We start from the raw sequence: 17,962 nt of genomic DNA, 5'->3' as shown, positions 1-17,962 counted from the left end.
AATATTTTTGTTCCCCCCCGCCCCCCATCTGCTGGGTCTAGTACCAAGGAAAAAGAAGTCAAGCCTCAGAGTCCACTGCCCTCATACGATGGAAAGTGAGTGAGAGCAGCGAGCCTGTGACCATTGAAGAGCCCTCCATCTGGGAGCTGAGCAGCCGCCAGTCTCGGTAAGATAAGCGTCTGGTTTGGTGAGGACTCTGCTCACGCCCCACCTGAGTCCTGGTAGGGAAGCCCCGTTAAGTTAGGGTTCGGTTTGTAAGAAAAGGTTCCTGATCTGCTGTGGTTATGAGGGAGAGAAGGTCCCCATTTTCAGAGGTGGCTCATTTCTCTGGTCAGGAGAGGTGTCTCCTCCGCAGCAGAAGGTTGGATCCAAGAGGATGACTCCAGGTGTTGAGTTGCTTGCAGTGCTCTCATGTTTCTCTGTCTTCTCTAGTGTGTTCGCCAACTCTTTCTCTCTCCTTCTCTCCTTTTGCCGTCTCCCTTCACAGGATACTGGTAGTGTGCATTCCCAGAAGTGAGGTCTCGGGAGCCGTGGAGAAGTAGGAGCGGACGAAAATCGTGCAGGACAGCGGGTGCGAGCATGGAGCAGTGACTGTCGGTGTTAACTCTGTCTCTGTTCATCAAGAGGGGCCAATGCGTGGATGAGGGTAAGATTTCCAGCACCAATGGAGCTTTGTATCATGATAGCTCACGCCTGGCTTTTGCAGCTACTCTCGCAGAGGAATTGTCCAGGAGCCCCAGCCAGAGGAGAAGTGGCCGAGGTGTACCTAAGCAGCTTGGACATCCTTCTAAGCAGACATGAAGAGTCATCAGCTTTCTGTCTCCCGCATGACTGGCTCTGAGTAAGCGGTCAGTGCTTTGAATTCCTCGTCTGTGCTCGCCGCAGTATTTCTTCAGAGGCTGTGTGCTTCTTCTTTGGGTACGGGAGTCTGTGAGATTCCGGCTGATGAGGGGCCAGAGTCTGCTGTGCAGAGTGATTATATTGGGTGCCGTTGCTAGGGGTGCTTTCTAGTTGTAGTACTAAAGGCCTAATGGTGGGGAGGGTTGGGGTGGAACGCTGCCATGCGGAAGAGGATAAAAGAATAGCCTATGCGATGTTTCCCACTGAGATGGTAATTTTATTTGTTTTTCCTCGTAGGTCTGGGATTAGTACAAACAGTTTACTCCCCTCATCGGATGGAAAGCAAGCGAGAGCAGTGAGCCCGCGAGCACTGTTGATGCAAGCCAGGAGTCCTCCAGTTGGCCATGGAGCAGTCGCTAATGTCAGTGAGATAAGTGTCTGGTTTGGTTAAGGCTTTGTTCACGGTCCGCCTGGCTCCAGGTAGGGACTCCCCATTAGCTGGGGCTGGGTTTGTAAGAAATGGTTCCTGACCAGCTGTGGTTACGAGAGAGACAAGGTCCCCATTTTCAGGGGCTGCTCATTTCTCTGGCCAGGAACGGTGTCTCCTTCGCAGGAGAAGGTTGCATCTAGGAGGAGGACTCCAGCTGGTGAGTTGCTTGCCTTCCTTCCATATTTTTCTCTTGTGTGTTGGCCAACTTTCTCAGTCTCTCTCTCCTCTGCTCTCCTGGTGCCGTCTCCTTTTGTAGGACACGGGAAGGTGTGCGTTCCAAGAGGTGAGGTCTTGGGAGCCATGGAGAAGTCGGAGGAGACGAAAATCATGCAGGGCAGTAGAAACGTTGCGGAAAGTAGCTGACGAGACAAAGGAATTGAGAAGGGGGAAGTCCAGACTAAGACAGGAGTCTAGTCTGTAAAGAGAAACAACGGGAAGTCTAAGCTAGAGAAACTCTTCAAGCTGCCAAAAGACATTTCGGATGAGAAATTACTTCTTGAATCCAGTCTCCTGAAGATGTTAGGCTTAGTATGTGTGTGTATTTGTATTTGCTTAGTAATCTGCCTTCTTCTGTTTGCTATCTCTTACAATCACTGAAAATCTAACCTTTATAGTGAAACTATATTTCGTTTATTATTACTATTATTATTTTATTATTATTAAACTCAGTTTGTGCAACTGGTGCTCAGTGAGGAAATGCTTTGTGTATTACTCCAAGAGGCTGCCCGGTGTCACTGTTGGTCCAGGAGGGAAATGATTTGTGCATTACCCTGACTGGCCACCCAGTGTCACTGTTGCTGCGTGTGGGAAATGCTTTGTGTATTACCTAGAGTGGCCACCCAATGTCACTGTTGCTCCGTGAGGGAAATTATTGGTGCAATACCCTGACTGGCCACCCAGTGTCACTGCTGCTCCATGAGGGAAATTATTGGTGCATTACCTAGAGTGGCCACTTAGTTTCACTGTTGCTCTGTGAGGGAAATTGTTGGTGCATTTCCCTGACTGGCCACCAGTGTCACAGTTGCTGCATGAGGGAAATTGTTTGTGCATTACCCTGACTGGCCACCCAGTGTCACTGTTGCTGCGTGTGGGAAATGCTTTGTGTATTACCTAGAGTGGCCACCCAGTGTCACTGTTGCTCTGTGAGGGAAATAGTTTGTGCATTATCCTGTGTGGCCAAGCAGTGTCACTGTTGACCCGTGAGGGAAATTGTTTGTGTATTACCCTGACTGGTCACCCAATGTCACTGTTGCTCCGTGTGGGAAATGCTTTTTGCATTACCTAGAGTGGCCACCGAGTGTCACTGTTCCTCCGTGAGGGAAATGGCTGGTGCATTACCTAGAGTGGCCACGCAGTGTCACTGTTGCTCCTTGAGGGAAATTCTTGGTGCATTACCTACAGTGGCCACCCAGTGTCACTATTGCTCTGTGAGGGAAATTCTTGGTGCATTACCCTGACTGGCCACCCAGTGTCACTGTTGCTCCGTGAGGGAAATTGTTGCTGCATTACCGAGAATGGCCACCCAGTGTCAGTGTTTGTCCATGAGGGAAATGGTTTGTGCATTATCTGGATTGGCCACCTAGTGTCACTGTTCCTCCGTGAGGGAAATTGTTTGTGGATTAGAGTGGCCACCCAGTGTCACTATTGCTCCGTGAGGAAAATTGTTGGTGGTTTACCCTGACTGGCCACCCAGTGTCACTGTTGCTCCGTGAGGGAAATTGTTTTTGCTTTACCTAGAGTGGCCACCCAGTGTCACTGTTTCCCGTGAGGGAAATTGTTTGTGCATTACCTAGAGTGGCCACTCAGTGTCACCGTTTCCCGTGAGGGATATGGTTTGTGCCTTACCCTGACTTGCGACCCAGTGTCACTGTTGCTCCGTGAGGGAAATGGTTTGTGCATCACCCTGACATGCAACCTACTGTCACTGTTCCTCCGTGAGGGAAATTGTGGGTGCATTACCTAGAGTGGACACCGAGTGTCACTGTTGCTCTGTGAGGGAAATAGTTTGTGCATTACCGTGTGTGGCCAAGGAGTGTCACTGTTAGTCCGTGAGGGAAATTGTTTGTGCATTACCCTGACTGGCCACCCAATGTCACTGTTGCTCTGTGTGGGAAATGCTTTGTGCATTACCTAGAGTGGCCACCCAGTGTCACTGCTGCTCCATGAGGGAAATTATTGGTGTATTACCGTTACTGGCCACCCAGTGTCACTGTTGCTCCGTGAGGGAAATTATTGGTGCAATACGCTGCTTGGCCACCGAGTGTCACTGCTGCTCCATGAGGGAAATTATTGGTGCATTACCGTAACTGGCCACCCAGTGTCACTGTTGCTCCATGAGGGAAATTGTTTGTGCATTAATCTGAGCGGCCACCGAGTGTCACTGTTGCTCCGGGAGGGAAATTGTTGTTGCATTACCTAGAGTGGTCACCCAGTGTCACTGTTGCTCCGTGTGGGAAATGCTTTGTGCATTACCTAGAGTGGCCACCCAGTGTCACTGTTTGCCGTGAGGGAAATTGTTTGTGCATTACCCTGACTTGCCACCCAGTGTCACTCTTGCTCTTTGAGGGAAATAGTTTGTGCATTACCCTGTGTGGCCAAGGAGTGTCACTGTTGCTCCGTGAGGGAAATTGTGAATTGCCCTGACTGGCCACCCAATGTCACTGTTGCTCTGTGTGGGAAATGCTTTGTGCATTACCTAGAGTGGCCACCCAGTGTCACTGTTGCTGCATGAGGGAAATTGTTGGTGAATTACCCAGACTGCCCACCCCGTGTCACTGTTGCTCCGTGAGGGAAATTGTTGGTGCATTACCGTGACTGGCCACCCAGTGTCACTGTTTCTCCGTGAGGGAAATTCTTGGTGCATTACCCTGATTAGCCACCCTGTGTCACTGTTGCTCCGTTAGTGAAATTGTTTGTGCATTGCCCTGTTTGGACAAGGAGTGTCACTGTTGCTCGGTGAGGGAAATTGTTTGTGTATTACCTAGAGTGGCCACCCAGTGTCACTGTTTCTCCGTGAGGGAAATTACTGGTGCATTACCCTGACTTGTCACCCAATGTCACTGTTGCTCCTTGAGGGAAATTCTGGGTGCATTAGCTAAAGTGGCCACCCAGTGTCACTGTTGCTCCGTGAGGGAAATTGTTGGTGCATTACCTAGAGTGGCCACCCAGTGTCACTATTGCTCCGTGAGGGAAATTGTTGGTGCATTACCATGATTAGCCACGTGGTGTCACTGTTGCTCCGTTAGGGAAGATTTTTGTGCATTACCCTGTGTGGCCAAGGAGTGTCACTGTTGCTCCCTGAGGGAAATTGTTTGGGCATTACCCTGACTGGCCACCCAGTGTCACTGTTGCTCCGTGTGGGAAATTGTTTGTGCATTACCTAGAGTGGCCACCAAGTGTCACTGTTGCTCCGTGAGGGAAATTTTGTGCTTTACCCTGACTGGCCACCCATTGTCACTACTGCTCCGTGAGGGAAATTTTTGGTGCATTATCCTGATTAGCCACCTGGTGTCACTGTTGCTCCCTGAGGGAAATTGTTGGTGCATTACCTAGAGTGGCCACCCAGAGTAACTGTTGCTCAATGAGGGAAATTGTTGGTGCATTACCTAGAGTGGCCACCCAGTGTCACTGTTACTTCATGAGGGAAATTGTTTGTGTATTACCCTGACTTGCCACCCAGTGCCACTGTTGCTCCGTGAGGGAAATGGTTTGTGCATTACCCTGAGTGGCCACCCAATGTCACTGTTGCTCCGTGTGGGAAATGCTTTGTGCTTTACCTTGAGTGGCCACCTAGTGTCACTGTTGTTCCGTGAGGGAAATTCTTGGTGCCTTACCCTGACTGGCCACGCAGTGTCACTGTTGCTGCATGAGGGAAATTGTTGGTGCATTACCCTGACTGGCCACCCAGTCTCACTGTTGCTCCATGAGGGAAATTCTTGGGGCATTACCTAGAGTGTCCACCCGGTGTCACTGTTGCTCCGTTAGGGAAATTGTTTGTGCATTACCCTGTGTGGCCAAGGAGTGTCACTTTTGTTCCGTGAGGGAAATTGTTGGTGCATTACCTAGAGTGGCCACCCAGTGTCACTGTTGCTCCGTGAGGGAAATTGTTGGTGCATTACCCTGACTGGCCACCCATTGTCACTGTTGCTCCGTGAGGGAAATGCTTTGTGCGTTACCTAGAGTGGCCACCCAGTGTCACTGTTGCTCCCTGAGGGAAATTATCGGTACAATACGCTGCCTGGCCACACAGTGTCACTGCTGCTCAATGAGGGAAATTATTGGTGCATTACCGTGACTGGCCACCCAGTGTCACTGTTGCTCACTGAGGGAAATTATGGGTGCATTACCCTGACTGGCCACCCATTGTCACTGTTGCTCCGTGAGGGAAATTCTTGGTGCATTACCCCGAGTGGCCACCGAGTGTCACTGATGCTCCGTGACTGAAATTGTTGGTGCATTCCTTAGAGTGGCCACCCACTGTCACTTTTGCTCCGTGAGAGAAATTGTTCGTGCATTACCCTGACTGGCTACCCAGTGTCACTGTTGCTCAATGTGGGAAATGCTTTGTGCATTACCTAGAGTGCCCACCCAGTGTCACTGTTGCTCCGTGAGGGAAATTATTGGTGCATTACCTAGAGTGGCCCACCCAGTGTCACTATTGTTCCGTGAGGGAAACTGATGGTGCATTACCCTGATTAGCCACCTGGTGTCACTGTTGCTCCTTGAGGGAATTGTTTGTGCATTACCCTGAATGGCCACCCAATGTCACTGTTGCTGCATGAGGGAAATTGTTGGTGTATTACCCTGACTGGCCACCCAGTGTCACTGTTGCTCCGTGAGGGAAATTGTTGGTGCATTACCCTGATTAGCCACCCAGTGTCACTGTTGCTCCGTGAGGGAAATTGTTGGTGCATTACCCTGACTGGCCACCCAGTGTCACTGTTGCTCCGTGAGGGAAATTCTTGGTGCATTGCCCTGGTTAGCCTCCCGGTGTCACTGTTGCTCCGTTAGGGAAATTGTGCATTACCTAGAGTGGCCACCCAGTGTCACCGTTGCTCCATGAGGGAAATTTTTGGTGCATTACCTAGAGTGGCCACCCAGTGTCACTATTGCTCCGTCAGGGAATTGTTGGTGGATTACCGAGAATGGGCATCCAGTGTCACTGTTGCTCAATGAGGGAAATTGTTGGTGCATTACCTAGAGTGGCCACCCAGTGTCACTATTGCTCTGTGAGGGAAATTGTTGGTGCATTACCTAGAGTGGCCACCCAGTGTCACTGTTGCTCTGTGAGGGAAATTGTTGGTGTATTACCTAGAGTGGCCACCCAGTGTCACTGTTGCTCCGTGAGAGAAATTCTTGGTGTATTACCTAGAGTGGCCACCAAGTGTCACGGTTGCTCCGTAAGGGAAATTGTTGGTGCATTACCCAGAGTGGCCACCCGGTGTCACTGTTGCTCCATGAGGGAAATGGTTTGTGCTTTACCCTGACTGGTTACCCAGTGTCACTGTTGCTCCGCCAGGGAAATTTTTGGTGTATTACCCTGAATGGCCACCCAGTGTCACTGTTGCTGCATGAGTGAAATTCTTGGTGCATTACCCTGACTGGCCACCCAGTCTCACTGTTGCTCCGTGAGGGAAATTGTTGATGCATTACCTAGAGTGGCCACCCAGTGTCACTGTTGCTCCGTGAGGGAAATTCTTGGTGCATTACCCTGACTGGCCACACAGTGTCACTTTTGCTCTGTGAGGGAAATTCTTGGGGCATTACCTAGAGTGGGCACCCAGTGTCACTGTTGCTCCGTGAGGGAAATTCTTGGTGCATTACCCTGATTAACCACCCGGTGTCACTGTTGCTCCGTGAGGGAAATTGTTTGTGCATTACCCTGTGTGGCCACCGAGTGTCACTGTTGCTCCGTGAGGGAAATTGTTGGTGCATTACCGTGACTGGCCACCCAGTGTCACTGTTGCTCCGTGAGGGAAATTGTTGGTGCATTACCGTGACTGGCCACCCAGTGTCACTGTTTCTCCGTGAGGGAAATTCTTGGTGCTTTACCCTGACTTGCCACCCAGTGTCACTGTTGCTCCGTGAGGGAAATAGTTGGTGTATTACCTAGAGTGGCCACCCAGTGTCACTGTTGTTCCGTGAGGGAAATTGTTGGTGCATTACCTAGAGTGGCCACCAATTGTCACTGTTACTCCCTAAGGGAAATTGTTGGTGCATTACCTAGAGTGGCCACCCGGTGTCACTGTTGCTCCTTGAGGGAAATTGTTGGTGCATTACCCTGATTCGCCACCTGGTGTCACTCTTGCTCCGTGAGGGAAATAGTTTTTGCTTTACCCTGACTAGCCACCCATTGTCACTGTTGCTCTGTAAGGGAAATTGTTGGTGTATTACCTAGAGTGGCCAGCCAGTGTCACTATTGCTCCGTGAGGGAAATTGTTTGTGGATTACCCTGACTGGCCACCCAGTGTCACTGTTGGTCGGTGTGGGAAATGCTTTGTGCATTACCTAGAGTGGCCACCCAGTGTCACTCCTGCTCCGTGAGGGAAATTGTTTGTGCATTACCCTGACTTGCCACCCAGTGTCACTGTTGCTCTGTGAGGTAAATAGTTTGTGCATTACCCTGTGTGGCGAAGGAGTGTCACTGTTGCTCCGTGAAGGAAATTGTTGGTGCATTACCCTGACTGGCCACCCAGTGTCACTGTTGGTCGGTGTGGGAAATGCTTTGTGCATTACCTAGAGTGGCCACCCAGTGTCACTCCTGCTCCGTGAGGGAAATTGTTGGTGCATTACCTAGAGTGGCCACGCAGTGTCACTGTTGCTCCGTGAGGGAAATTCTTGGTGCATTACCTAGAGTGGCCACCCAGTGTCACTATTGCTCCGTGAGGGAAATTATTGGTGCATTACCCTGACTTGCCACCCAGTGTCACTGTTGCTCCGTTAGGGAAATTCTTGGTGCATTACCCTGATTAGCCACCCGGTGTCACTGTTGCTCCTTGAGGGAAATTCTTGGTGCATTATCCTGATTAGCCACCCGGTGTCACTGTTGCTCCGTGAGGGAAATTGTTGGTGCATTACCGAGAATGGCCACCCAGTGTCACTGTTCGTCCATGTGGGAAATGGTTGGTGCATTATCTGGATTGGCCACCTAGTGTCACTGTTCCTCCGTGAGGGAAATTGTTTGTGCATTAGAGTGGCCACCCGGTGTCACTATTGCTCCGTGAGGGAAATGGTTGGTTCTTTACCCTTACTGGTACCCAGTGTCACTGTTGCTCCGCCAGGGAAATGTTTGGTGCATTACCCTGAATGGCCAGCCAGTGTCACTGTTGCTCCGTGAGGGAATTGTTGGTGGATTACCGAGAATGGCCACCTAGTGTCACTATTGGTCCGTGAGGGAAATTGTTGGTGCATTACCTAGAGTGGCCACCCAGTGTCACTATTGCTCCGTGAGGGAAATTGTTGCTGCATTACCGAGAATGGCCACCCAGTGTCACTGTTCGTCCATGAGGGAAATGGTTTGTGCATTATCTGGATTGGCCACCTAGTGTCACTGTTCCTCCGTGAGGGAAATTGTTTGTGCCTTAGAGTGGCCACCCAGTGTCACTATTGCTCCGTGGGGGAAATTGTTGGTGCATTACCTAGAGTGGCCACCCAGTGACACTATTGCTCCGTGAGGGAAATTGTTTGTGCATTACCCTGATTAGCCACCTGGTGTCACTGTTGCTCCCTGAGGGAAATTGTTGGTGCATTACCCTGATTAGCCACCTGGTGTCACTGTTGCTCCCTGAGGGAAATTGTTGTTGCATTACCTAGAGTGGCCACCCAGTGTCACTCTTGCTTCGTGAGGGAATTTGTTTGTGGATTACCCTGAGTGGCCAATCATTGTCACTGTTGCTCCACGAAGGAAATTTTTGGTGCATTACTCTTACTGGCCACCCAGTGTCACTGTTGCTGCATGAGGGAAATTGTTTGTGCATCACCTGGAGTGGCCACCGAGTGTCAGTGTTTCTGCATGAGGGATATGGTTTGTGTATTTTCGTGAGTAGCCACCCAGTGTCACTCTTGCTCCATGAGGGAAATGCTTTGTGTGTTACCCTGTGTGGCCACCCAAGACAACACACACACAGACCATCACACACACATCACACTCAGACAACACGACACATAACACCAACATACACAAAAACGTCTCACACACACACGACACCAACACACAAACAATACGACACACAGCACTCAAGGAAACACACAACATACACGACACCGACACACACAAATGACACGACACACAGCACTCAAGGAAACACACACCACACACACGACACCCGACGCCGACACCGACACACACAAGATGACATGCAAAACATAACATACACACATCAGAACACACGACACCGACTCACACAGAAGACGACACTGAGATGCCACACACACGACACCGACACTCACAAATGACACATGACACCAACATTCACACGACACTGACGCTCACACATGTCACACGACACTGACGCTTACACACGACACTCACACATGTCACACGACACTGACGCTCACACACGACACGACACTCACACGACAGATGACACACGACACTGACAGACAACACGACGCTCACACGACACCGATACACCACGCGTCTCTCTCTCTCTCTCACACACACACACACACACACACACACACACACACACACACACACACACACGACACACCACGTCTCTCACACACACACACGCAAGAGGACACGACACTCGAGACCACACACGCACCACACAGACTCACACACACCATGACACACAACACGTCACACATATATGCTAGACAACACGCAAGACACGGACAACATGACACACACACTCCACACGACATTCAAGACGGCACACAACACACGGACAACACGACACACACACACTTGAGATGACACACAACACATGGACAACATGACACACACACACTCCACACGACACTCGAGATGACACACAACACGTCCCCCACACACAACACTGCACACAACCAGTCTCACAAAGATGCACGCAAGACGTCAGACACACACACAAAAGGCACACAAGACAATACACGACAACACACACAATACAACACACAAAACATCACACACACACAACAGACAACTCCGACACGCACATAGAACACGACCAACCACATGTCATGCACACATTACACTGTCACACACACACACACACAACACGCCACACACACAGAAGATGACACACGACACCGATATGCACACACAACACGTCACATACACACAACACTACACACAGAAGATGACACACAACACTACACACACATGACAGAAATAACATCAGACACAAAACACACGACATCAACACACACAAGATGACCCACACAACACGTCACACCCCCACACAACACGTCACACCCCCACATGACACGTCACACGATACACAAAATGGCACGTCACACAGACATAAGGCAACACACAAAAGATCACACACACAGCACACCACGCGTCACACAAACGCTAGACGACGCATAACACACGCACAAGAGGATACACAACACATCACACACATGCTAGATGACACACAATAGACAACACGTCACACAAAACATAACACACAGAACACACCACACAGACACACACACAATGACACACAACACATCACACACACGCTAGATGACACAGAACACACACACAGCACGACACTCAACACGGGGGCTGGGCTGTCGGTGCGGGGGGATAAAAAAAGACCCCCGCAGCCCCGCTTAGCCTCCGCTTTCCGACCCCGGATTTGGCCGCTCCCCTGCCCCGCTTCCAGCTGTTTGACCCACCCCACACCCCGCACAGTCAGACTACGCCCCCCCTCCGCCCCAGCCAGCGCAGGGGAGTTTCGGGCCAAGTCAGGACAGAGCGAGGGCGCAGCGGCTTCAGCAGCTACTACTGAGCATGCGCCATCCGTGCTCAAGGCGCATGCTCACTCCCAGCTAAACTAGCGCGCGCGGGGGCCCATCGGGGGTCTGACCCGGTGTCACCGCGTTTGACAGGCCAGGCGGGGCGGTCTGTATGAACGGGGGGATCTGTACGGGCTGGGCCCGAGAATTCGGCAGTGCCCCAGGGCAGGCTGGGAGATGTAGTTCCTGACGCACCTCAGGCCGGAAATAACGTTGTCCCAATGACGGGCGGAGGCGGTTAACGGTTTGCGTGAGGGCGACCCGCTCGCTGATTGACGGAGAGACCCCCCGGGGGCAGCCGCGCGGACAGAGACTCCCGGAGCCAGGGGTGGAGGAGGGGATGGGAAACTGTTGCTGTGCTGCCTTGGGGACAATGTCGGGGAATCCCGCAATGTCACTCCTTTTGTTCTGCTCTTCTCTCCCATTCGGTTCCCAGACTTTGTTACTGGGAGGGTTTCAAAATGTCTCGCTGGTTTAGTGCTAGTGGGAGGGGCCGGTCAGTGCTGTAATCAAGTGACCAAACATTTCCCCAGCGTAGAATCGTAGAACGGTAGGGCTGGAATGAACCATGAGAGGGCATCTAGACCAGCCCCCAGCACTGAGGTGTTTGTCCAACCTGTCTTTGAAAACCTCGAATGATGGGGAGTCCATCACCTCTCTTGCTAATCTATTCCAGTGCTTAATTACTTTTTTTTCACAATTGAGTCACGCGGTTGACTCAAATTCAATTTGTGATCCACTGTAACTCCCGATCGTTTTCAGTAGTACTACCTCGTAACCAGCTATTCCCCACTTGGTGGTTGTGCATTTGGTTTTCCTTACCTAAGTCTAGTACTTTGCACTCGTCTTTATTGAATTTCATCTCACTCATTCAGCTCACTTGTCCAATTTGTAAATGTTACCTTGAATTCTATGCCCAAATAAATCTGTTAGTCTTTAAGGTGCCACCGGACTCCTTGTTGTTTTTGTGGATACAGACTAAGACGGCTACCCCCTGATAGGTGACGCTTTGTTATTTTTATGTCTGATTTTATAAGCAAGTAGTTTTTAAATGAGGCATAACTCAGAGGTACGCAAGACAAATCAGACTCCTGAAAGGGGCACAGTAGTGTGGAAAGCCACCGGTCTACACAGCTATTTTTAATGGCTAGCACCTACAGTGGAGCACCCATAGGGAGACACATCTCAAAGAACTGTTAGAGGGCTTATTGCTTCACCCACTTACTTCCCTGGTCCTTCTCACATGAACAGAGAGCGACAATACCCGAAGTCCAAAGGTACAAACAATTTGATGTTTATTGGGGTGAACTTCCAGCAAGCATGATTCCAGTTTCCTTCCTTAGTGTCCCCCTTCCCAGCTCTGACACCACAGAGCCTTATACCTGTGTCCTTGTTCCCATTCCTGCCCTTAGCCAAACATGATTCCAATTTCCCCAGCCTCATTTCCTGTTCCCATTTCCCCTCCCCACACCCACCCACTCACTTCCTGATTGACGGCAGACTATATAGTAAAACTTGAGTTCTGCTTAGCTATACCTTAACCAATCATTTTCCTGAAATTTAACTAACCAATCCTAACATATTATAAAATGATTATGTAACCAGTTATATCCCACCACCTTAATTAGTTTACACCCAGCAAAATTAATTATACAGCAGACAGAAACAATCACAGAGCCGGACAGAGATTATACAGACAAACAATAGCGAAGTGGGAACTATAATGACAAAACAATACAGAAGTCAGGATTTCACATCCCAGCTATTGATAAGTGAGTTCTTGCCAGACAGGATGCTATCAAACTAAGTTTCCTTTTACATCTTCTAGGCACTTCCCTTTTTCTGGAGATGATAGGCACAATCAGGACAGGAGTGTATTCCTAACAGCCCAATAGCACCTTATTTCAATGTGACTAGTTTGGAATGTGAGGATGTGACCGGTCGCTTCCCAGCTTATGGCTGCCTCTGTTGCTCAGTCAAAGGCCTTAGCCTAAGAACAGGGACTCAGACTGTCACAGTAAGAGAAGGACCTTACACTGGTAGACAGTGATTTTGATTCTTTCTTTTATACCTATAACTAGCCAAGTGATAAGAATACACCTAAATTGTTAAAATACAGGCCTTTGCAGACAGGTCTGAATATCTATATCCTAACGAGAACCATCGTTAATACACAAGTTGTGTAATTTCTTCTTTTGCTGTTACCTGATCTCACTGGTCTTCTTTCCCCTGAGCAGGGTTTCCAGTTTCCAAACCCGATGTCATCTCCCAGCTGGAACTAGGAGAAGAGCCATGGGCCCCAGATCTCCAGGGCTCAGAGGAAAGAGAGATCCTGAGAGGCAGTTGCAAGGGTGAGGGATCATTGAAGGAGACAGCTGGGATTCCCAGCAAAGACCTTGTGAGGTCTCTGGGTTCAGGATGGTCCCCAGCAGGTGTCATATCCTCTGGGCAAATACTGTTTATGGCTTCCTACCCATCCTGAAAAAAGAAAACGAGTACTTGTGGCACCTTAGAGACTAACATGGCTGCTACTCTTATACCCATCTTGAATAACTCCTGGCAGTAGTTCCCTCCCCAAACTCCCATCTCCCTGAGTGTTTGGATGGGAACTGGATGCAGAACTGATTCCTTCCTCTCACCCCTTTGAGGAAGAGTTGGGGGAATTCAGTCCCTGATTCTTTTCCATTTTCAGTTATTCTCTTGGTTTCTTCTCCCCTTTTCCCTTCCGGTTTCTAAGGTTTTTCTTTCTCTGTCCCAGGAAGTGATGGGATGGTGAGAGAGACCGTGGAACAGAATCTCAGCAGGGAGATGAGCAAGTGGAACCACATGGGGCGTTGTTGCAAAGATGCAAAAAGAGTGTGTCCAGGAGTTGTGAGCAGGGAAAAGGCTCTCAGGGGCAGCACAGGCCAGAGAAGCGGCAGGGAAACCAGCCAGTGCAGAAAGTTGGAATATCTGTTAATTATCGGGGAACTCACAAAGGCCTCAAGGAAATCACAGCCCAACAGAGAATCCTGACGGGAGAGAGAAATAACACGGGCTTTGAGTGTGGGGAGAAAGTTCAGGAGGCGCTCACACCTCATTACCCACCAGAGAATCCACACCAGAGTGAGACCCTATGGATGCTGTGAGTGCGGGAAAACCTTCACTCAGCATTTGCCATCAGAGGATCCACACAGGGAAGAAACCGCATGAATGCTGTGAGTGTGGGAAAACCTTTTGGCTCTCAACCCTTATAAAACATCAGAGGATCCACACAAGGGCGAAAGCCTATGAATGCTGTGAGTGTGGGAAGACGTTCACTGAGCGCTCACACCTTATTCGCACTCAGAGGATCCACACAGGAGAAACCCTATGGATGCTGTGAGTGCGGGAAAACCTTCACTTGGAGCTCACACCTTATTCGCCATCAGAGAATCCACACAGGGGAGAAACGCTATGGATGCTGTGAGTGCGGGAAAACCTTCACTCAGCACTCACATCTTATTGCACATCAGAGGAATCACACAGGGGAGAAACCCTATAAATGCTTTGAGTGTGGGAAAACCTTCTCTTGGCACTTAGCCCTTATAAAACATCGGAGGATCCACACAGGAGAGAAACCCTATAAATGCTGTGAGCGTGGGAAAACTTTCACTGAGTGCTCAACCCTTATTCACCATCAGAGAATCCACACAGGGAAGAAACCCTGTGAATGCTGTGAGTGTGGGAAAACCTTCACTCGGACCTCAGGCCTTATTACACATCAGAGGAGCCGCACAGGAGAGAAACCCCATGAATGCTGTGAGTGTGGGAAATTCTTCCATCACAACTCTTCTCTTATTCATCACCAGAGAAGCTGCAAGGGAGATAAACACCATGAAAATCTTTTCTCAGGCTAATTCCCAAGTAGTGCACTTTAAGGCAGCATTTGTGGCATCTCAGCTCCTTTAGGTGAGTTGTCTGCTTTTCCCTTTTGCAGCTCACCCTTCCTTGGAGTGAAGCCCACAGTGTTTTTCATCAACTCCTTCGTCCTCTGTCATGGAAGTGTGCGTCCCTCCAACAGGAATGCCCATCAGTCTCAGGTGGGGGAACCAGGAGTGATCTCTACGACGTACATGGAGGTTAAATCTACCTGGGCCTTGACACCACTAGGGTTTTCCATGGAGTTCGCGATCCTGATATAAAAACACAACTATTTTTTCAAGAAAGAAAATAGCCCATATAGCGTCCAGGGTAACGTAGCAAATTTCCTCACCACTGGACACAAGCTCCATCACTTTTTCTAGTCTAACCAAATTCGGAGCATCACGTTTATACTTTTTTCTCCCACTGCAAAGTGATTGTTAATCACCAGGTTCCCCCACTAGGGACAGATTGCCTCATTCCCAATTGTTGCCACGTTGCACTGGGTTCTGCTGAATAGCAGTTGGGCTTTGTACCATTTTTTTCCATGTAAATATAACAGAGAAGGAGCAGGGATAGAGGGTGTGACAAAGTGGGGATTTTTGCTTGTTATGTTTTAAGTGACTCTTACTGTTTTGCATGAGTACGGCATGTGCCTCAGTTTCCCTGTGTGCTGCACCAATACCTCGGTGGTGGGAATAGGGGTGTGTGACTTTGGCTGAGACCTCTGGGGCTGGTGAGGCTGCCTGCATGACCGGTGTGACGTTGCACTCCATATGCTTTATGGAAATATGCTTATGACATAACTGGAATATGCTTCACGCTATATACCCCTTGTATCGTGTCATTAGAAAGCTTGTAATCTACTGAGTGTGTTCATCCTATTTGTTTGTATGTATTATTTCTATATCTGGAGTTAGGAGAATTAGCTATAAAATTGTTTCACTGATGTAAACATAGGAAGTAGAGGCCATTAAGGGTGCTCCAGAAACAATCGGTTGTAAATGGCCTTAGTTTCTTGAAAGCCTTCTTGTGTACGTGTGGGCCAGCCCATGGGGAATGGAGACTAGGGGTCTTACCGTGACATGTCACCATATCACCTGATAATGAAATCCATCTTAAATCATAGAATCATAGAATATCAGGGTTGGAAGGGACCTCAGGAGGTCATGTAGTCCAACCCCCTGCTCAAAAGCAGGACCAATCCCCAATTAAATCATCCCAGCCAGGGCTTTGTCAAGCCCGACCTTAAAAACTTCTAAGGAAGGAGATTCCACCACCTCCCTAGGCAACGCATTCCAGTGTTTCACCACCCTCCTAGTGAAAAAGTTTTTCCTAATATCCAACCTAAATCTCCCCCACTGCAACTTGAGACCATTGCTCCTTGTCCTGTCCTCTTCCACCACTGAGAATAGTCTAGAACCATCCTCTCTGGAACCACCTCTCAAGTAGTTGAAAGCAGCTGTCAAATCCCCCCTCATTCTTCTCTTCTGCAGACTAAACAATCCCAGTTCCCTCAGCCTCTCCTCATAAGTCATGTGTTCCAGACCCCTAATCATTTTTGTTGCCCTTTGCTGGACTCTTTCCAATTTATCCACATCCTTCTTGTAGTGTGGGGCCCAAAACTGGACACAGTACTCCAGATGAGGCCTCACCAATGTCGAATAGAGGGGGATGATCACGTCCCTCGATCTGCTCGCTATGCCCCTACTTACACATCCCAAAATGCCATTGGCCTTCTTGGCAACAAGGGCACACTGCTGACTCATATCCAGCTCATATCAAATCTGGTACTTTTCCATTTAGAAGGAGGGGTGGGGACCCAGAGAGACAAAAGATTCCTGCCTTGTGCCAAAGCTATAGAAGGGGGTGGAGCAGGACAAAGGGGGCAAGTGATGAGAAATCCCCTGCTTACCACCTGAGATGTCTGCTGGAACTAACACTACCTGGGGAAAGGATCGGGCCCAGACTAGGAAGGAGTCTAATCTGTGAAAGAAGCTTATTGGAACATCTCTGAGGGTGAGATATTACCTGTAATCCTTTTTTTAATGTATTAGGTTTAGACTCGCATGTTTTTGCTTTATTTTGCCGGGTGACTTACTTTGTTCTGTGTGTTATTACTTGAAACCACTTAAATCCTACTTTTTATACTTAATAAAATCACTTTTGTTTATTAATAAATCTAGAGTAAGTGCTTAATGCCAAAGGGAGCAAACAGCAGTGCATATCTCTTTATCAGTGTTACAGAGGGTGGACAATTTATGAATTTACTCTATATAAGCTTTATACAGAGTAAAACAGATTTATTTGGGTTTTGGATCCTATTGGGAACTTGGTATCTGGGTGCTGTAGACAAGTAAGCTGCTGAGCTGTTTTCACTTAAAGTCTGCAGCTTTGGGAGCGTGGTTCAGACCCTGAGTCTGTGTTGCAGCAGGTTAGCGTGTCTGGCTCAACAAGATAGGGTTCTGGAACTCCCAAGCTGGCAGGTAAAACAGGCTCAGAGGTAATTTCAGCACACTGGGTGACAGTCCCACGGGGGTCTCTGTGACTGAACCCGTCACACAGTGCCCTTCGTAACCGGAGACCCAGGAATGTGTTAAGGAAAAGTTAGCATATGTGCATATGTGACTCCATTTTGGTTTGGGGCCCACCATTGTCTAAAAACAAACACATCATGCACCAGGAGGAGTGTTCCTTAGATACTGCATTCCTGTGAAACCCGCCCCCTTGTTTCCAGCCCATCTCGAATCCCGGTTTCTGTTCTTTGTCTGTTCCTAACTCCCTGCCTCCTGGCCTTGATGCGAGCCTCCCATTCTG

General features: G+C 49.2%; 1 protein-coding gene across 1 annotated transcript in view; it reads left to right on the top strand.

Moving 5' to 3' along the window:
- Nucleotides 1-16,449, top strand: part of LOC144257745 (uncharacterized) — a 70,791-nt gene extending 54,342 nt beyond the window's left edge. The window contains 3 exon segments of the mRNA XM_077805865.1: nt 14,308-14,412; nt 14,414-14,605; nt 14,607-16,449. Coding sequence (XP_077661991.1) covers nt 14,308-14,412; nt 14,414-14,605; nt 14,607-15,141 — 832 coding nt within the window. The 3' untranslated portion in view covers nt 15,142-16,449.
- The last annotated feature ends 1,513 nt before the right edge of the window (nt 16,450-17,962 follow it).

Source organism: Eretmochelys imbricata, chromosome 26 (assembly GCF_965152235.1).
Source record: "Eretmochelys imbricata isolate rEreImb1 chromosome 26, rEreImb1.hap1, whole genome shotgun sequence".
Lineage (NCBI taxonomy): Eukaryota > Metazoa > Chordata > Testudines > Cheloniidae > Eretmochelys > Eretmochelys imbricata.
The sequence above is the reverse complement of the archived record's forward strand: the minus strand, read 5'-3'. Positions and strand labels throughout refer to the sequence as shown.